We start from the raw sequence: 19,105 nt of genomic DNA, 5'->3' as shown, positions 1-19,105 counted from the left end.
GGTCCTTAGCTTTTGACCTCGCTGGACCCTGAAGTCCTGGCCACAGTCCGGGGCGGGCGCTGAGAAGCGAACGCAGGCTCGGGACCAGGAGAGAGCAAGGTGGGCGTCTTGATAAGCTTCTGGGGCTCCCCAGCGCGGGAGCCGAGCGACTGGGAGAGGTTTTCTGGAGGAGGTTGCGGGCGGGGGCGGCTTCAGCCCTTTCCCAGCTGCTCTGCGGACTCTGAGCCTCAGCTTTCTCCTCTGTAAAGTGGGCACCCAGAGGCACAGACTGCGTGGGGCCCTTTTGCGGAGTAAGGAAGTTTGTTTGTTGACCACAAACAGCACAGCTCCCGAAACGAGTGGGGCTTGGTACCGGGGGCTCGGAAACTGGGTGCCCTCTTCCCGGGGGGAGGGGGGGTGCTGGGTGCACCTGGAGTCCCGGACGCGTCGTCTGCCTTTACACTTTGCTCCCAGCTCAGCAGGGGCCGCGCCATGACCAGCAAGGAGCCCGAGGGCGAGCACCCCTCCGTGACGCTCTTCCGCCAGTACCTTCGCATCCGCACCGTCCAACCCGAGCCCGACTACGGTGAGAACACCGCGCTTCCCGGGCCTCGTGTGGCCGCTAGCCATTCACGAGGTCTGGGGCAGCTCCTGCGAGCAGGAGAGGTGCCCTTGCTGGAGAGGCCGTGCTGCTCAAACTTCACTCCTGGAACTCAGTGGAGGGGCAGAGGCCCCTAGAAACCTACTGGGGCTGGACAAGGCACAGCCCCCATGGGCATCAAGCGTGGTGGCTGGGCATTGTGTGTGTGCGTCCGCATCCCCGCTCCGGCTTAGCAGTTGACAGGTGCTGAGTGGTTTCCCCACTTGCAGGCCTGGCCCTGGCCGAGGGTCACTGACTGCAGAAATGCAGGTGTCTCTGAGGGATGTGGAACCGTGCTGGGAGGCAGCAGCCCATCTCCAGGTCTGCTTCCTCTCCAGGCTGCCTGGGCAGGTGGCAGCCAAGGGTACTCTGTGCCCGCAGGGGCTGCCGTGGCCTTCCTTGAGGATCAAGCGCACCAGCTGGGCCTGAGCTGTCAGAAAGTGGAGGTGAGCCCGCGGCCCTGCGTGTGTGGGGAGGGGGGCGTGCAGGGGGGGGCACCTTGCACTGACCACCTCCCCTCGGACCTTCACCAGGTGGCACCTGGCTATGTGGTGACCGTGCTGACCTGGCCAGGCACCAACCCTACACTCTCCTCCATCTTGCTCAACTCCCATACCGATGTGGTGCCCGTCTTCAAGGTGTGTATGGGCTTGGCGGGGGGGCAGTACAGGCCTTGGGGACAGACACAATGCAGACCCCAGGATCCGGTGTGGTGCCAGCACCGACTCCCCCAACTCCAGCAGTGATTCTGTACCAGGGTGGGGGTGGAGCCTGGAGACAGGGATGGGGGACGGCAGTCAGCTGCTGCCTGCAGCACTCCTCTGTGCCCCTCCCCCACCACCCACCTGTCACCCCAACCCACGGTGGACCCCTCCTGCCATCCCTGCCAAAGGAACACTGGAGTCACGACCCCTTCGAGGCCTTCAAGGATCCTGAGGGCTACATCTACGCCAGGGGTGCCCAGGACATGAAGTGTGTCAGCATCCAGTGAGTGTCCTCCATTCCTGTCCCCACCGGCCTGGTGGGTGGCCCCCGGACCTGTGGCTGTGATGGGAAAACCTCAAGGCCATGTGACATCTTTATACATTTTTTTTAAATGTATTGATTTCCTTTTATTTGAAAATCAGAGAGATTACCCACCTGCTAGTTCATCCCCCAAATGGCCGCAACAGCTGGGGCTGAGCCAGGCCAAATCCAGGAACCAGGAACTCAATCCAAGTTTCCCACATGGGTAGCAGGGACCCAGGTACTGAGGCACAACGTGCTGCCTCCCAGGGTGTGCATTAGCAGGAAGCTGGATTGAAAGAAAGCAGAGCTGGCACGGGAACCCAGGCACTCTGATAAAGGATGTGGCATCTCAAGCCGCGTTTTCACTGCTCTGCCAAATACCCATCCCCCAAGGGACCTGTTGATTCCTTACCCTGTCTAGACGGGGAAATTGAGGTCCAGAGAGAGCCAGGGACCGCCCAGAGTCCAGGAGTCCAGGACTCGGCAGCTGCCTTGCGTCCCTTCAGGTACCTGGAGGCTGTGAGGAGGCTAAAGGCTGAGGGTCACCGTTTCCCCAGGACCATTCATATGACGTTTGTGCCGGGTAGGCGTGGCTCAGGAGGGGCACCTTTGGGAAGGGGGAGCTGGTGTTGGGGGGCAGCCTCTTCATCTCAGTCCCCTCCACTCCTGCAGATGAGGAGGTTGGGGGTCACCAAGGCATGGAGCTCTTCGTGCAGCGGCCCGAGTTCCAGGCCCTCAGGGCTGGCTTCGCCCTGGATGAAGGTAAGCAGGTGGGCGCCCACAGCTGGGTAGCCGGGCGGGGGCCAGGGGTTGTGAGGCAGGGCTGGGCCACTCCGCCCTCTGAATCCCCTTCTGCTCCCCAGGCCTGGCCAACCCCACCGAAGCCTTCACTGTCTTCTACAGTGAGAGGAGCCCCTGGTGTGAGTACAGGCTGGGAGGGAGGGGGGCACCGTTTAGATGGAGCCTGCAAAGGCCTCGAACCCAGGCCTCTGGCTCCTGGCCCCTTCCTGAATTGCTCTGAGGGCGAGCTGTGCCTGGGGGCGGAAACCAGCTGCACCCTGCCAGAGGAGCTTGGCTTGAGGGGCAGGCCAGGACACTCCCCCAAAAGGGCTGATAGCCCCACCCATGCTGAAGGCACACCTCTCCCCCCTCCGTGGCTGGCTTCTTCCCAGGGGTGCGCATCACCTGCACGGGGAGGCCTGGCCATGGCTCTCGATTCATTGAGGACACGGCAGCTGAGAAGCTGGTACGTGGCACCTGCTGAGGGAGCCTGGGAGGCTGTCTCCTGGGCCTCTCACGTCTAACCTCACGCTCTCCTAGCACAAGGTTGTGAGCTCGATCCTGGCCTTCCGCGAGAAGGAAAAGCAGAGGTGAGACGACCTTGGGAAAGGAGTATGGGTAGGTCCAGGAGGTTGTGGCTGAGCCACCTCCTCTGATCTGTCGCTCCCACCCCACCCCACCCCTACACTGCAGGTTGCAGTCAAACCCCCACCTGAAGGAAGGGGCAGTGACCTCCGTGAACCTGACCAAGCTCGAGGGCGGCGTGGCCTTTAACGTGGTCCCTGCTGCTATGAGTGCCAGTTTTGACATCCGTGTGGCACCAGATGTGGACCTGAAGGTGCCACCTCACATGGGCTCGGAGGAGGGGGCTGGGGTCCTCAGCCCTGCCTGAGGGGTCAGCTCACCCATCTCCTTTCTCTTAGGCTTTTGAGCAGCAGCTGCAAGCCTGGTGCCAGGCAGCTGGGGAGGGCATCACCTTTGAGTTTGCTCAGGTAGCCACCTGGGACCTGGGGTGCGGGGAGGATGCTGGGCTCACCAGGTGCCTGGCACTGCGGCAATGGGTGCAGCCTGCCTGGGCTCTTCTCAGTAGAGAACCACGTTTTATTTGGGCAACAGCATTAGTAGTGGAGGCCCATGTGGGTGCTGGGAACGCTGTGGGGAGTGACATCAGGCAGTTTCGCCCTGAGAACCCATCTTACATCACTGTTACAAATGTGAACACAGGTAGCCGCGGGTGGGTGGGGTCTTGCTCTCCAAGAACCTGGTATGGGGTGTTTGACCAGGCCTGGGCCTGGGGAGCCATCCAGGGAAGGGGTCCTTGGGCCAGGACCTGAAGGAGGGCCACCTGGAGGTCTCCGTAGGTGGGGGTGGGGTGCAGATGTGCCCTGAGCCAGGCACAGACCCCACTGTGGATGCCCAGGCCCCATCCTGATCCCGCCATCCTTCCCCTCCCCCAGAAGTGGATGGAGCCCCGAGTGACATCTACTGATGACTCAGACCCCTGGTGGGCAGCTTTCAGCAGCGTCTGCAAGGACATGTGAGTGCACAGCCCAGCTCCCCGCCCCTTCCCCTCTCCCAGGTCCCTTTGCTCCTCCACCTCTTCCCTGGCCCTCTCACGGATCTTCCCCCGCAGGAACCTTACTCTGGAGCCGGAAATCTTCCCTGCAGCCACTGACAGCCGCTACATCCGAGCGGTGAGCCCCTCCCATGGCAGCACCTGGGCAGCAGGGGCTGGCCAGAGGGTTCTCCTGACGTCTCCTCCTCATGCCCGCAGGTGGGGATCCCGGCTCTGGGCTTCTCACCCATGAACCGCACCCCTGTGCTGCTGCACGACCACGATGAGCGGCTGCACGAGGCAGTGTTCCTCCGCGGGATTGACATATACACACGCCTGCTGCCCGCCCTGGCCAGCGTGCCCGCCCTGCCTGGCAACCGCTGAGCCCCGAGCTCCCCAGGTGCTGTCCGGAGCGTCAAGGACCTCCTCTTTCCCCATGCCCAGTAATAAAACATGTATGTGTGGACAAGCGCTGCCTGGAAAGGACTGGCAAGGCATTCGGGGAGGATTCTCTCATTCTGGAGACAGGACCGTCACCAGCCCCACTCCAGATAAGGAAACCGAGCCTGGCTCTCGCCTTCAACGTTGTGTACCATACCACATCTCAGGCAGGCCTGTGTCCAGCAACAAGGGGCCACCATCCTGTCTCACCGTGAGTGCAGGGGTGCCATTCCTGTAGAGGTTCCCCAGACCCCAAGCTCAGGGCAGCAGTCTGGGCTCCCTAGAGACGCAGGAGCAGATGTAGAGCAGGAAGGAGAGCTTGTGAGGAATTCTTGTTAGCTTTGGCCCAAACCCACGTGCTCTAATGTTGGGAATAGGGGCCCTGGCAGACCAGGTCAATTCACTTTAGGGTCCCCAGCACACCCGCCAGGGATCACGGGCCCCGGGCAGCACCAGGAGCCACGACCCAAGAGGCAGAATCTGCTCCTTTCTGAGCTGTCCTGTCCCGAGCTCCCTAAGCATGGGTCATGGGGAGACAGCACTTGGATCTGAAGTTTTTAATTAGTTAGAAGGGACGTTGAGTCCAGGCTGTCTGAAGAGCCAGCCCTGGTCAGAGCTGACGCTGGGACCTGTGCTTCTGTGGCCCAGGTGGCCCCTGTGGAGGCTGACCGCAGCAGTGGGTTATGACCTAGGGAGACTGGCTGAAGCCATGCAGACTCTGGACACCAGGGTTTGGCCACCTCCTCAGACTTGGAAAACAACCTCCATGCTTTGGCTAGATCCCTGGTATGCAGGCCTTGCTTTTACAGTCTACCTACATGCTGACATCTGGCTAGGCCAAGCCCCTGTCAGGACAAAGCCGCTCTGCCTTCCCCCTGGAGACCCCAGCTTCAGGGACACCCCCAACCCAGCCCTGGTGACCCACCCACATGAACCACTTGTGGCCAGGGGCTACCTCCATCCCTTCCCAACTACATGGTCAGGTTTCCTCACGCAAGACACATAGTACACCTACTTCAGAGATAGGGAGACCCACATCACGGGCAGCACCTACTGCTCTGGCAGACTCCCATCACCTAGTCTCCAAAATGCCTAAAGATGGACAAGACAGGATTTGAGTTAACTGTGACCAGTATTCTGTCTGGTGCCTTCTATAAGGAACCCCCCCCCCCCAATGCCCACCACTGCACTGCTTGCCCGAAAAGATCCTGCAGGTGAAAATAGCTGACCCAGGGCAAGCGCAGGTCCACACCCAAACATGCCAGTAAGGCGGTGCCGCTGCAACCACCCTGCCTCCTACCACCCAGGGCCCTGCGCACTGGCCAGGTGAGCGAAGAGCACGCCTGGGCCGCTCAAATCAGTGCAGAACTCGCCCAAGGTAAGCTTCAAGCCCTAGAAAGACCACTTTCCTCAACTCCTGCCCATTCACTACATCCTGGTGCTCTCTCCTTAACTCTAACCCCCACCCCACCAATCACATCATCATCATCATCATCTCCCACCCAAAGCAGGAAGTCATCCCATCCCCAGGCTCACAGACACAGGCTGAGACCCTGTCTCGGGTTTATTTGTACAAACAGCACAGGAGGACGCTAGCCCCACGCAGACAGCAGCCCAGGGGTCACACCAGTCCTTCTGCCTTTGCATTGGCAGGCAAAGGCTGTTACTAGGGAGCCTTTGCGGGGGGCTGGGCACCTTTGGGAGGAGCCTGAGCCGGAACTGGGGCTGCAGGTGTGGCCTGGGCCTTGGGCTTGGTTTGGGCCTGAGCCTTGGGTTTGGCTTGGGCCTGGGCCTTGGGCTTGGCTTGGGCCTGAGCCTTGGGCTTGCCTTGGGCCTGGGCCTTGGGCTTGCCTTGGGCCTGAGCTTTGGGTTTGGCTTGGGCCTGGGCCTTGGGCTTGGTTTCGGCCTGGGTTTTGGGCTTGGTTTCAGCCTGGGCCTTGCCTTTGCCCTTGCTCTTGATTTGAGCTTGAGCTTGGGCCTTGATTTGAGCCTTGACCTTGCCCTTGATTTGGGGCTCAGTCTTGGCCTTTGCCTTGGTCTGTGGCCGGGACAGCCTGAGACCCCTAGCAATGCGGGCACGGGCACGCCTTCCAAGCTTGGGGTGGGCAATGTAGGCAAGCCGATCGAGCTTCCGGCTGACACCCTTCGGGATCGTGGGCTTTACTTCCTTAGGCTTGACCAGGGCCTTGATAGCTTCAGCACGCGCAGCCATAGCCTTGGCGTTGTTGGCCTGCATCTTCTTCAGGCCCTTCTTGTTGTGCTTCTTGGCAAAACGCATGTTCCTCAGGAACTTGGGGTCCACCTGGAAAGCAGGAAGGGTACAGGCGGCAGCACGTGAGCAGAGCTGCGAGTCATCCCCTGGTGTCCCTTTCCCTAAGAGTGCCTGCCAGTCTGAACCCAACAGCTGAGAAAATACTATTTCTTGACACAAAAGTTAACGCTCTGGGGTGTAGTGGGTAAAGCTGCTGCCTGCAGTACCAGCATCCCATACGGGCACTGGTTTTGAGTCCTGGCCGCTTCACTTCCAATCCTGCTTCACCATGGCCTAGGAAAGCAGAAGATGGCCTAAGTCCTCGGGCCCCTGCACCGGTGTGGGAGACCTGGAAGAAGCTCCTGGCTCCTGATCGGCCCAGCTCTGGCTGTTGTGGCCATCTGGGGAGTGAACCAGTGGAAGATTCTAACTCTGCCTTTCAAATAAAATAAACTTTTTTTTTCTTAAAGTTAACACTCCCCCTGGTTAAAGCTATGCAAACCACATTTTAAGGCCGTACGTCCAGAGCCCAGTAGCGCTAACAGTCAAACGCAAGTGCTGATGGAAGAACAAAGGCCAGGCCAGCGCCGTGGCTCACTAGGCTAATCCTCCGCCTTGCGGAGCCAGCACACCGGGTTCTAGTCCCAGTCGGGGCGCCGGATTCTGTCCCGGTTGCCCCTCTTCCAGGCTAGCTCTCTGCTGTGGCCAGGGAGTGCAGTGGAGGATGGACCAAGTGCTTGGGCCCTGCACCCCATGGGAGACCAGAAGTACCTGGCTCCTGCCATCGGATCAGCGCGGTGTGCCAGCCGCAGCGGCCATTGGAGTGTGAACCAAAGGCAAAGGAAGACCTTTCTCTCTGTCTCTCTCACTGTCCACTCTGCCTGTCAAAAATTAAAATAAAAAAAAAGAACAAAGGCCGCTGCCCGCTCTACCAGGGTTGCAGAGCTTAAACTTCCCACTACAAGGTTCAGCCAAGCCTTCCCCCTGAAATCCCTTCATGGATGCTGCTTTTCCTCTAGGGCAAGGGGAGGGTAAGCCTGGTCCCACACACACCACGGATCCGGAGAGCAAAGGGCACTGGGGGAGAACAGCCAGGGACACGCTCGGCTTTGCTGCAGACCCTCCAGCCTTCTCAGCTAACCCTTACACCGCCCCCCAAGTCCAACACTGGCTCCTATCAAGGTCCTGAGGCAGGACGATGGGTCCAATACACACAGGTATGGCTGCTCCTTCTAGGACGTGCCCTGGAAGAGCAAGGGAGAGGGCAAAGTGCCTGCAGGAGGCCAGCTACTCCTGGGGCGGGGGCAGGCAAAGGGAAGCTGGTGCAGATCTGACGGGGTCAAGAAATCCCGGGCCCCGGTAGACCAGGTGAGCGCAGCAACTGTTCAGAACAGTTGCTCAGGCACAGGCCAGGAAGCAAGTACACGACAGAAGACCTGACCATACCTGCAGCCATAGGACAGCTAATGCGATTCAAGGAACCCACTCACCCCTTTCAGAGACTCGTATCTTTGTGATCGCGGTTTCTTGATGCCATTTCTGTGCCATTTTCGGGCTGTCAGAAAGAAGGAATTAAGGCCAAGAAAGGTACTTCTAATAAACCCCCCCAACATCACAGCCGCGAAGTCTGGGGGACCTTCCCCGAGACCTGGGAAACCTCTGCTCACTGGGGCGATCTCAAAAGGACCCCCGACTCCTAACCCTTTAAACACAGCGCCAAACCCAAAGCGGAAATGTGTCCCCTTGTCTCGCCCCCAGTAAGCCCAAACCAGTCCTTGCCAGGGCCTGGGGCCTAAGCTGGGCCCAAGACACTTACACTGGTTGTGCGTGGTGTGGTTCTTGGACTTGGCCATGTCTGCACCTGCACGACGAAAGGGTGATCAGAGATAGGGGTTCTCCGGTCGGGGCAGCTCTGCCGCCTGACGTGGACGGGCCCCAGGCCAGAATGAAACTGCGGCACAGCCGCTTCCAGGAGCCCCTCCACTCAGCACAACTCGATGCCAGCCCCGGCCTGCCAAACCCACGTAACGGCGCCCTGAAACCGAGCCGCCAACCCTCCGCGATCAGAACCCGAGTTCTTCCCCCGCCATCCACCCCTGGAGGACCGAGGAGCAACACAACCGCCCCGCGACCTCCACTCCCCACGGCCACACAGCTGGCCCCCCCTGCCCTCCCCGTGGCCCGCGGGCCATAGCCCGCACCCTGCCGCCACCCGTGAGCTATGGATGGTGTCGGATGCCACGGGGGCCAACACTCACCGTAACCCGCGGCTGCCGAAGCGCCTGGGACCGGAAAGAGAAGAGAGAGGCCGCAGCGCAGCACGGGAAATAGGGTCGACGACGCCGGAAGGTACTCCTGGAAAAGTATCCCCGAAGCGGCGAGAAGAAAGGTTCCGAAAGCCCGGAAGGCCACGGGCCGCACAAGGAGGCGGTGCTGTCGGCCTGGCCCCGCCCTCTTCAGCTGCCTCCGCCCCCTCTCCTGTTCGGGACCTGGCCCTCCCTAGAGGCTCCATCCCCTCAAAGAACTTGAAAGCAAAGGGGGAGTGTTCGAGGAATGGGTGCTAGACAGGGAGAGGCCGGAGATCTGTTCTTCAAAAACACCCCTGGGTTCCCGCGTGGAGAACGGACTGCGGGCGTGGGGCGAGGCGGGGGAGGGAGAGCTGGGGGGGGTGCTGCTGCAGGCCCCCGCGGGGCAATTGGGGTGGAGAGGAGTGGACACGCTGCGGAGGGAGCAGGCAAGGCTGGCCCTCAGTCTTGAACCCCTGGGGTAAGGGGGTGCTGTGCGCAGGGAGGATTGAGGAAGGAGGGGATGGTGGTTTTATCTGGAAGTGGATTGGTGATCTAGATGTTTCCTTGTAAATGCGCTGACCGCGAGATGCATGTCATGCCCTCACTGCCTGGGGTGGGGCCCCACACACGTGGGATTCTTCCCTCGCTGAGGTCAGGACACAGGGACATTCCTTTGCATAAATTCTATTAAAAATTTTTATTTATTTTATCATTGGAAAGTCAGAGTTACAGAGAGCCAGAGGCAGAGAGGTCTTCCATCTGCTGGTTCACTCTCCAAATGGCAGCAATGGCTGGAGCCGCGCTGATCTGAAGCCAGGAGCCAGAAGCTTCTTCTGGGTCTCCCATGCAGGTGCAGGGGCCCAAGCACTTCGGCCATCTTTACTGCTTTCCCAGGCCAGAGCAGAGAGCTGGATGAGAAGCTGAGCCGCTACACCACAGCGCCGGCCCCGCATAAATTCTTGATCTCCACTCACCCTGACAGCCACTGCCATTTGCTTCTCTCCAAACTCACAGTCTTCTGTTGCCAAGCACAACGCTTCCTCCCTTCCTCCTGCCTCAGGGCCTTGGCACTGGCTAGCCCTCCCCCCACCCCTGTCTCCTGGGCTGGGGGTGTCCCTGCTCTTAATTAAAATTTTTTTTTCATTTCATAGAAGTACCTTTTTAATTTTTTATTTCATAAAGTACTTTTTTATCTTTTATTTCATCAAAGTACCTTTTTATTTCATAAATCTTGATTTATTTATTTATTTGAAAGGCAGAGTTACAGAGAGGCAGAGAGAGAGAGAAAGAGAGGTCTTCCATCCGCCGGTTCACTCTGATGATGGCCACAATGGCTGGAGCTGCGCCAATCTGAAGCCAGGAGCCAGGAGGTTCTTCCCAGTGTCCCATGTGGGTGCAGGGGCCCAAAGACTTGGGCCATCTTCCACTGCTTTCCCAAGCCATAGCAGAGAGCTGGATTGGAAGTGGAGCAGCTGGGACTCAAACCAGCACCCATATAGGATGCCGGTGCTGCAGGCGGCAGCTTTACCTGCTATGCCACAGCACTGCCCCTTCCCCCCGCTCTTTATTTTATTTTTTTTTTAAAGATGGTCCTGCCTTTTTTTTTTTTTTTTTTTTTTTTGACAGATAGAGTTAGACAGTGAGAGAGAGAGAGAAACAGAGAGAAAGGTCTTCCTTCCATTGGTTCACCTCCCAGTGGCCGCTATGGCCGGCACTGCGCCAATCTGAAGCCAGGAGCCAGGTGCTTCCTCCTGGTCTCCCATGCGGGTGCAGGGCCCAAGCACTTGGGCCATCCTCCACTGCACTCCCAGGCCACAGCAGAGAGCTGGACTGGAAGAGGGGCAACCGGGACAGAATCCAACGCCCTAGGCCGGTACCATGGCTCAATAGGCTAATCCTCCACCTGCGGCGCCGGCACCCCGGGTTCTAGTCCTTGTTGGGGCACAGGATTCTGTCCCAGTTGCTCCTCTTCCAGGCCAGCTCTCTGCTGTGGCCTGGGAAGGCAGTAGAGGATGGCCCAAGTCCGTGGGCCTTGCACCCGCATGGGAGACCAGGAGGAAGCACCTGGATCCTGGCTTCAGATCAGCACCATAGGCTGGCTGCAGCACGCCGGCCGCAGCGGCCATTGGGGGGTGAACCAACGGAAAAGGAAGACCTTTCTCTGTCTCTCTCTCTCTCACTGTCCACTCTGCCTGTCCAAAAAAAAAAAAAAAAAAAAGAATCCAGCGCCCCAACCGGGACTAGAACCCAGGGTGCAGGCAGAGGATTAGCCTAGTAAGCTGCGGCGCCACCACCTCCTCCCCCCCCCCCCCCGCTGTTTAAAGACAAGCTGTTTCCTGGAGAGGACTGCGTAGATGCCCTACCTGCAACACAGCCGAGAGTAGGCACCGTGGGGCAGTGGGTTAAGCTCCCCTCCTTGAACGCCAGCCTCCCTTATCAGAGGGCTGATTAGGCTGTTCTGTAGCTCCTGCCGAGTTACCCGGGAGGCGTGGGCTTCTCAGCTGAGCGGGATCTCCTGGGCCTGCTCAGCAGAGCAGCGGGCAGGAGGCATCAGCATCTGTCACAGGCCTGGTGTCCGCTTGTCGGACCTGCCTGGCAACTGTTTGAGGAATTAAATGGGCACATGGCACAGATCCAGGACCGACTCAGGGGCAAGAAGCCGGCGGATCCAAGGGGATTTCACAGCTCTTCTGCTGGGGACCCCGGGCTCTGCACCCTGAGCCCAGTTCTCAGTGGTACAGGGGATGGAACAGTAATGGCCTCAAGGGGTTAAACAGGGCGATTTCAGTAAAGCCTTGAACACTGTACTGAGCACACAGTAGGTGCTGAATCATTGTATCCCTCATCCATGCTCCCCTGACATGAAAGATACCCAAGTTGAATGACCAGGATCGGGCATTAAAATCCAGGATGGAGGTTTGTGAAAGACAGCGCGTTAAGTTCACTCCCTTCCAGAGCCTGGGATGCCCAGCTTCTGGGAGCAGGAACGGTGCCGTAGGCAGAGGACGAGGCCAGGGAGGAGAGGCCAGCTCCCGCAGCGCCCGGCAGGCTCAGCTCCAGGACACCTAGTGTCCCCCTGCTGGGGGCTGCCACCTTGCCCAGGGGACTATGGACCTGTCATCCACAAGGTGGCAGTGTAGGACCACTGATGGCAACAGGCTGCAGTGGGCAGACTGGCGCGGGGGCCCTTCCTGCCTGGAGAAGCCTTTCCATCCCCCTGGGCTCTCACAGCCTAGCCTCTAACCCATCCCCCACCCCCACCCGCCATGGGGTTCTGACCACCGCACTTCACAGACGAGGGGATGGAGTCCTTGGGCATGACTTGCTGAAGGTCCCACAGCCAGATGGTGAGCAATCACAGGCAGGAATGGGGGAGCAGGGGATGGTGCACACCCCCGCTGTGGAGGGGGTCCTGTGGCAGTGACCGCCAGGCGACCTGGGAGAAGCCCCGGCTCCACTCCCATGCACCCGGCCGGCTCAGAGCAGGCCTAGCAAGCAGGTGGTGGTGCCCATGGCAGGAGGGCTGGCTGGGATCAGCTGGCCTCAGGCAGGCAGGACGAGAAGGGAGGAGACCTGCCATGAAGGTTGGAGGGCAGGGATGGAGTCTGCAGGTGCACCAGGGTGCCGGGCAGGGCACGCTGCTCCCCTGACGCCCAGCCCCAGGCACAAGAGGAGGCTAAGGGTTCTCCTTTCACTAAAAGCATGTGGAAAGGAAGAGTGGGTGGGGGTCTGGGGGGAGACACCCCGGAGCCTCAGTGGCCTCGGCAGTGTCATCCTGTTGGTAACCACAGCCCCCTCCCAGCTCCTCTTTCTGCCCTAACCCTGTCCTGCCTGGATGCCCCTCCTACCTGCACCCTCCCTGCCTCTCCCCCTGCCCAGACATAAAGGGATGCCCGGGGGTGGGGGGAGCCAGCCTCTCTGCTCACCAAGCAGCCTGGGGTTAATGTCCTGGCTGCCTCCAGACTGCCCTTCCTGGGGACCCGGATGGAAGACCTTTAAGGGGGAAGAGGCAGGAGAAGTGACCTTTGGGAGAATTCTTCAGAATGAACAAGAGAGCTACCATCTCCCAGAGACCCCAAGCCTCGAATCTCCCAGCCTGCACTCCCTCCCTGGCCCAGGCCCCAACCTTCCCAGGAGCCGCTGCAGCGTTTAGGAAGCCAGAGCCATGCAGGAGCCTTGGAGACCACTGGGTGCAGGAGAAAGGACTCACCCTAGAGCACCCAAGGAGCATGGGGCAGGGGAGGGCAGGGTCCGGAAGGGAACCAGGGGAGCCTGGGGGTGTTGTTGCTACTGAGGGTCTCAGGAGTGGGTGGGCAGTGAGGGTCACAGCACGGCTGCCCCTGTGGGGCTGGGGGGGGATGGTGGGGGTTCCCCAGGGGGTCCAGGGAAATCTCTTGTCTGCCCTTCCCTGAGCAGGGGCCTGCCCACCCACCATCAGTGCTTCTGCAATGCCCCCGCCCAGGCCCCAGCACACCAGTGCCTGAGTAAGGCCGAATGAGGCCCAGCCCTGCTCTGAGGGCACCAGAGTCGCCAGGAAGAGCAGAGAGGGGCTGAGGGGCACAGCTGCCTGGGGAGCCTAAAGACCCCATCAAGCAAGGACTCACGGCCACAGGCAATGGATCTGGGGCTAGCACAGCCCTGCCCCCATGTGTCTCCCTGTGTCCCCCTCACCTCTGCTGGTGAGGGAGGGGGTCCCCCCAGCACAGCAGACACACAGGGTGAGACGTGGCTCCCCTTGAATCCATACACGGGCCCTGGGAGCCCCAAGCCTCTGGCATCCGCAGGACCAGGGCTAGTGCCCTGATCACCGGGAGCACTACTATGCGCAGGGGCTAGAGGATGCATGCAGACCCGCACAGCGCCTCTGGAGGTTACAAGGAGGGACCTGGGGGCCTTCCTGGGAGAGGAGGCAGGCTCGTGTGCTGGGGCAGGGGCTGTGAGGACTTGCAGCGGCCCATCCCTGATCTGTCGATGACCGCCTGAAGCCCTAAAGGCCTGCCCACAGCTGCTGCTCTCAGCTTCCAGCCCTGGGTCAGGGGTCCCGCCGGGGCAGGGGCCAGAAACCCTGCACCGAGGATCCCTCTTGTCGATCCCACCTCGCAGATGGGAAAGGCAAGCGCATCGCCTGCGCCCGTGCCCCACCCCGCCCCCCACGCCCCGCATTTCTCCTCTGTCAAAGCCAGCTCCTCCAGGCTGGGATGCTGCCTGGACCTCCCGCACTGGTCAGTATGGCCAAAGGACAGTGATGCCTTCCCTGAGGAAGGACCGGTGCTGGGGCATGCAGGTGCCAGTAGGTTCCAGCCGGTCTGGTCCCACAGGTGACCCCATTCTCCTTCAGCGGGCTGCCCGTCCCCTGGGGAAGGCTGGAGAGCCGCCTCCTCACTGCCGCTGGCGACCGCGGAGGGGATCAGGGCGCCACCTCCAGGGCAGGCTGTGGCGAGGCCCCGGGCCGTGGTCACTGCTCAGTCACTCGCTCACCCAGGTGCTCAATGGCCCGGCTAACTCAGCCCAGCGGAGTCGTCGGGCTGGCAGCCATGGGGTCAGGATTGTCTCGTGGGCTTGGGCAGCTTTCCTGGGACAAAGCCTGAACTGGATAGGGGGCCGCGCAAAGGAAATGAGGGTTCCCCGCCGCTTCCTGGGGGCATCGGGACTGGGAGAGGAGGAGGGCTCAGGGGTGGCTGTCCTCACGGTGGTCAGAGGTGGCCAGGACAGGGCCAGATAAGCTTGGGCTGGAAAGCAGCGAGGGGCACGTGGAGACCCCCGCCACTCCTGAGGCCCCTGAGCCGGCTGAGAGGCCCCCCTGCTGCCTCGGCCTGTCTGGGCGCCTGCCGCCCGCCTGGCACCCGGCCCTGCTAGGCTGGTTTTAATCGATCGCTTTCCGCAAGCAGCTCCTGCAGGCGCGGGGGCGGCTTCCCCTTGACTGCAGGCTCCGGGAGGCTGCAGCGTGGCTAAAAATAACTGGCAGCGCGGCGCCCCCACCCGACGCAGAGGCGGGGCCTGGGGGCTGCGGGGGCGGAGCGGGGCGGGGGCTGCGGCAGGAGCCAGGAGGGGTTCCCTGGAAGGAAACGGAGTGAGCTGGTGCTGGCGAGTGGGGCAGTACTGGGCTTCCCCGCTCCTCTCCAGGCTCCAGGCTGTGCCCTGGGGACAGTGCTGGTGGCCGGGGCAGAGGGAGGCAGCCCTTGACCCCTGCACTTGTACCACCTCTGAGGATGCCCAGCCTGGCCTAGGTGGCCCGGGCAGGGAGGGGGCCGGGAGGTGTCCTTCCAGCATAGAGTGTGTGTGAGGAGGGCGCACGCTGAACACAACACACACGCACACGCACACACGCACACACACACGCTCCTCCCCGCTCTCCAGCCGGTATTCAGACACCAGACAAAGCGGTTGGATCTGGGCTCCTGTCCTGTCCCTTCCGGTGACAGCCCAACTTCCTCATCCGAAAACTGGGTGACTGCACACCCAAGGTCTCCCCCCCAGTGCCATGCGCAGCCTCTCTTCTCCCAGGAGACACTGCCCACGCCCTGCTGAGGGCCCAGCCTGTGCCGCCCCCCCCCCACTTCAGTCAGCTGGGGCTCTGGGTAGGGGTTGGGGAGGCCCTGGGCCTGCCAGGACCTGGAGCCCCAGGGTGAAGGGGGACTGGTGGAGGAGTGCAGGGGCTCAGGGAGCAGGCACGGGAACTGCTGGTCCCAGGCAGGCGGGGGCAGGCTGTCTAGGGGGCCACTGCCCCTGGTCTGGGGACCGTGAGCTGGCCCGTGCTATCTCCAGCATCATACTGCAGGGCCCAGACAGAGCAGAGAGGAAGTGCACAGCAGTTCAAAGGTAGGTCTAGGGCCATTCTGCAGAGGGACGAGCCCGGCTGTCCCTTGCGCACGCGGGGCCAGTGGGGATGGACGGATGTGGGATGAAGTCCTGGGGCAGAAAACGGGCTGGGAGCTCCCTCACTCTCGGTGCCTCAGTCCCCCGGGCTGTGGAACGGCTGTACCAGCTGCTCTGAGCTCCCAGCAGCACCTGGCGTGGGTGGAGGCATCAGTGGAAGTGCAGGCTGCAGCCTCCGCGCCCCCAGCCTGCCCTGCGCACACTGGACCTCTGTCCTGTGCTCTGAGCGTGGGAGGTTGCCCCACTTCATACACGGGGGACCTGAGGCTCAGAAGGGGGAGCTGACTTGCCCGAGGGCACACAGTCACACAAGATGGACTGGACCTTGAACCCAGCACTGTTCAGCTGCAGTCTGGTTTCCCATTCCATCCAGTTCTGAACATAGGGCCTGGGGGCCCAGGTCTGCAGCTCAGGGTCGGCCTGGTAGGTGGACACAGTTCCCCACCTCGGGGAGTGCCACAGCCATTAGGGGAAAGACAGAAAGAAGTACAGGGCCTGACACAGCCTCCCCTGCCCAGGGCTCTTGCACTGCATTAACAGGTTGAAGGGACAGAAAACAAGAGGTACAAGGTCTGCTCTGTCTCCAGCTATTCCCCTCCACTGCGAGGAGGGGGCTCAGTCTGCCGTCGGCCCTTCAGCCATCTGTCCCATCCACTCATCTGGCCAATCAGCCACCCTTTCAACCATCCAGCAAGCCATACATCCATACATCTATCCAGTCATCCATCCCACCGTCCATGCATTCAGCCATCCATCTATCCATCCATCTATCTGTCCATCCATCCATCCATCCATCCATACATACATGTGTCTATCCAATCATTCACCCATCCAACCATTCATCTATCCAACCACCTATCCATTCATCCACCCAACTGTCCACCCGTTGCACCATACATCTATCTGTACAGCCATCCAACCAACCTTCTGTCCCTCTGTGATGGGCAGAACAATGCCCCGCCCCAACATATGATTATTCATGTTACTTAACATGCCAAAGCAGGATTAAAATTGCAGATGAAATTAAGGTAGTTAATTTCCTGGAGTTAAAATGGAAAGATTAACTTGGATTATCTGGGCCAGCCCAGTGTAATCAAAAGGGTCTTTAAGAGGAGAAAATGGAATCGGAGAGCGATCCGGTGAGGCAGCGGTGTGGAAGGACCTGGCCCGGCCCTGGTGGCTATGAGGCTGGATGAGGCGGTACAGGACGAGGAGAAGGCCCGGAGGCGCTGCTCCCGCAGAGCCTGCAGGACGCTGCCTGAGGATGCTGCCTGCCGACTCCTGGGCCTCAGCCTTCCGCATTTCTGACCTCAAGAGCTGCAAGGTAACAGGTGTCTGGTGTTTTGCTCACTGATCTTTGTGGCCATCCGCTACAGTGGCTCTAGGAGACAAATCTGCCACCTAATGTCCGGTCCATTGTGCAGTCGGCTACCAGCCTCCCATCCCTCTAGCAAACGGCCGTGGAGTGGCTCCTTTGTATCGGCTGTCTCGCTGGGGCTCCCCGGCCACTGGGGGAGACACACAGGGGTTTGGGTGCAGGGTCCTCAGAGCTGTGGCAGCGCATTTGGGAAGGATTACAGGAGGCTCCTCGTGCCAGGGACAAACAGGCAGCGATAAATGCAAAAGGACTGAGTCTGTGCCATCAACCCCGCCCCCACCGCACTCTGCAACCCCCATCCCCTGCTGCCTCTGTCCTCAGCCCCAAGGGACCCTGGAGCTCTCTGCCCCATCCAGGGAGGTCCTCTCTGTCGTGACTTCTGCTTCCTGCTCCTCAGCTCAAGTCCACGGCTGCCGTGCTGAGGTCACTCTCGCCCCCACCTGCCCCCCAGCCCCGCGGCAGTAATAGCCCAGACTCCTACCTCCTCCGTAGCACTGAGGAGCACCTGCCCGAGGGGCCGCATGAGGCTCATGTGAGGGCTATGTGATCCCAAGCCAGGGGCTGTCCCTCTCTGGGTCTTCACACCCTCATCTGTAAAACGGGACTAGCGATAGCCACTCCTGCCAGGGTTGTAGTCAAGATGGAGAGAACTGGGTGGGGCGTTGTGGTGCAGCAGCTCAAGCCACAGCTTGGGACCCCCACACTTCATATCACAGCACCAGTTCGAGTCCTAGCTCCTCCACTTCCAGGACAGCTCCCTGCTGATGTGCCCAGGAAGCAGTGGATGACCCGACGGCCCGAGTACTGGCGCCCCTGCTACCCTAATGGGAGACCTGGGTGGAGTTCCTGGCCCACCCTGGCTATTGCAGTCATTTGGGGAATGAGTTAGCAGATGGAAGAATTCTCTCTCTTTCTGTCATTCTGCTGTTGAAATAAACAAATAAATACATCTTAAAAAATGATAAAAAAAAATGGCAAAGCTTGGCCCATCACCCACTGGGGAATACCTGCTAGCCTGGTGCACTCTGCAGACTGCAAAGTGAGGGGATGTGATCATCCCGGGTCTTGGAGCTGGGAGTTGGGGTGGCTGGCACCTAGCCCCTGCCAGTTTCCAGTCCCGCCCCTGAGGCACAGATTGGGACACACCACAATGTAACCCCAGGGCGCCCAGTCCCAGGGGAGCCTGCAGCCATGGGCCATGGGCGGTCTCCACCAGCACCAGCTCGTGTCAGTCTTCCAGGGACAGCCTGTCCCTCGGTGTGGCTCTGAGACGGAGCCAAGAAGGCGGTGCCCATTCGCCTCGGAGACAGGATGTGTGTTTGGCCACGTCCCACGGATGTTTTGGGCCAAGAGAGTGGCCTGCGCTAGCTTCCCAGGCAGCTGGCCCCAGGCTGAGGGTGGCGGGTGACAGGGCAGGGTTCAATGCAGGGGAGCAGCAGTGAAAAGGGGTCGGGTGGATTCCAGAGCACTGGGGGCAGACCAGGGCAGGCCTTTCCCAGGCCCCTTGCAGGGCCAGCCTTCCTGAGGGTCGCCTAGGCACGTGGCTTTATTTAAATTAATTAATTTACTTATTTAAAAGTCAGAGTTACAGAGAGAAGGAGATACATGAGAGAGAGAGATCTTACATCCACTGGTTCACTCCCCAAATGGCCGCAATGTCTGGGGCTGGGCCAGGCCGAAGCCAGGAGCCAGGAGCTTCTTCTGGGTCTCCCACATAGGTGCAGGGGCCCAAGGACTCAGGTCATCCTGCACTGCCTTCCCAAGTGCATTAGCAGAGGGCTGGATGGGAAGTGGATCAGCTGGGACTTGAACAGGTGCCCACATGGGATGTCGGTGCTGCAGGTGGCAGCTTAACCTGCTGTGCCACAGCGCCAGCCCCAGGTCTGTGGCTTTGGAGACCTGCTTAGCC

The 19,105-nt window shown here is 60.4% G+C and overlaps 2 protein-coding genes and 1 long non-coding RNA gene across 4 annotated transcripts; 2 read left to right on the top strand and 1 right to left on the bottom strand.

Annotated features, from left to right (window-relative positions):
• Positions 1–42: 42 nt before the first annotated feature.
• On the top strand, positions 43–4,431 carry ACY1 (aminoacylase 1). Its single transcript, XM_051851588.3, has 15 exons — positions 43–99; positions 454–565; positions 1,001–1,065; positions 1,153–1,257; positions 1,512–1,606; positions 2,134–2,210; positions 2,300–2,389; positions 2,491–2,547; positions 2,800–2,873; positions 2,948–2,997; positions 3,101–3,245; positions 3,331–3,399; positions 3,865–3,944; positions 4,041–4,101; positions 4,182–4,431. Exons 2-15 carry the CDS (start codon positions 472–474, stop codon positions 4,344–4,346), a joined length of 1,227 nt encoding a protein of 408 aa, XP_051707548.1. The 5' UTR covers positions 43–99; positions 454–471; the 3' UTR covers positions 4,347–4,431.
• A 1,518-nt stretch (positions 4,432–5,949) lies between these two features.
• On the bottom strand, positions 5,950–8,957 carry RPL29 (ribosomal protein L29). 2 transcript variants are annotated; one of them, XM_051851596.3, is made up of 4 exons: positions 8,913–8,957; positions 8,471–8,665; positions 8,145–8,209; positions 5,950–6,705 (listed from the first exon to the last, which is right to left on the bottom strand). In XM_051851596.3, exons 2-4 carry the CDS (start codon positions 8,505–8,507, stop codon positions 6,070–6,072), a joined length of 738 nt encoding a protein of 245 aa, XP_051707556.2. In that variant the 5' UTR covers positions 8,508–8,665; positions 8,913–8,957; the 3' UTR covers positions 5,950–6,069. The 2 variants fall into 2 exon arrangements, with proteins under 2 accessions (XP_051707556.2, XP_002713279.2); XM_002713233.6 differs by having other exon boundaries at positions 8,471–8,515.
• A 360-nt stretch (positions 8,958–9,317) lies between these two features.
• On the top strand, positions 9,318–10,090 carry LOC138843965 (uncharacterized). Its single transcript, XR_011379216.2, has 2 exons — positions 9,318–9,420; positions 9,663–10,090. It is a non-coding gene; the product is annotated as an uncharacterized LOC138843965 (long non-coding RNA).
• Positions 10,091–19,105: the final 9,015 nt, after the last annotated feature.

Source organism: Oryctolagus cuniculus, chromosome 10 (genome assembly GCF_051225735.1).
Source record: "Oryctolagus cuniculus isolate XC-2025 breed Fujian yellow rabbit chromosome 10, ASM5122573v1, whole genome shotgun sequence".
Taxonomy (NCBI): Eukaryota; Metazoa; Chordata; class Mammalia; order Lagomorpha; family Leporidae; genus Oryctolagus; species Oryctolagus cuniculus.
Note: the sequence above shows the minus strand (reverse complement) of the source record. Positions and strands in the feature narration are given on the sequence as shown.

What these genes read in the sequence shown, in the direction of transcription:
- ACY1 (XM_051851588.3), top strand. Translation starts at nt 472, where the DNA reads ATGACCAGCAAGGAGCCCGAGGGCGAGCACCCCTCCGTGACGCTCTTC. An exon ending in CCAACCCGAGCCCGACTACG is followed by an intron (nt 566 to 1,000) that starts GTGAGAACACCG and finishes CTGTGCCCGCAG; the next exon opens with GGGCTGCCGTGGCCTTCCTT. An exon ending in TCACCTTTGAGTTTGCTCAG is followed by an intron (nt 3,400 to 3,864) that starts GTAGCCACCTGG and finishes CCCCTCCCCCAG; the next exon opens with AAGTGGATGGAGCCCCGAGT.
- RPL29 (XM_051851596.3), bottom strand. Translation starts at nt 8,507, where the DNA reads ATGGCCAAGTCCAAGAACCACACCACGCACAACCAGT. An exon ending in CCACACCACGCACAACCAGT is followed by an intron (nt 8,210 to 8,470) that starts GTAAGTGTCTTG and finishes TCTTTCTGACAG; the next exon opens with CCCGAAAATGGCACAGAAAT. An exon ending in GATACGAGTCTCTGAAAGGG is followed by an intron (nt 6,706 to 8,144) that starts GTGAGTGGGTTC and finishes CCTGCTTTCCAG; the next exon opens with GTGGACCCCAAGTTCCTGAG.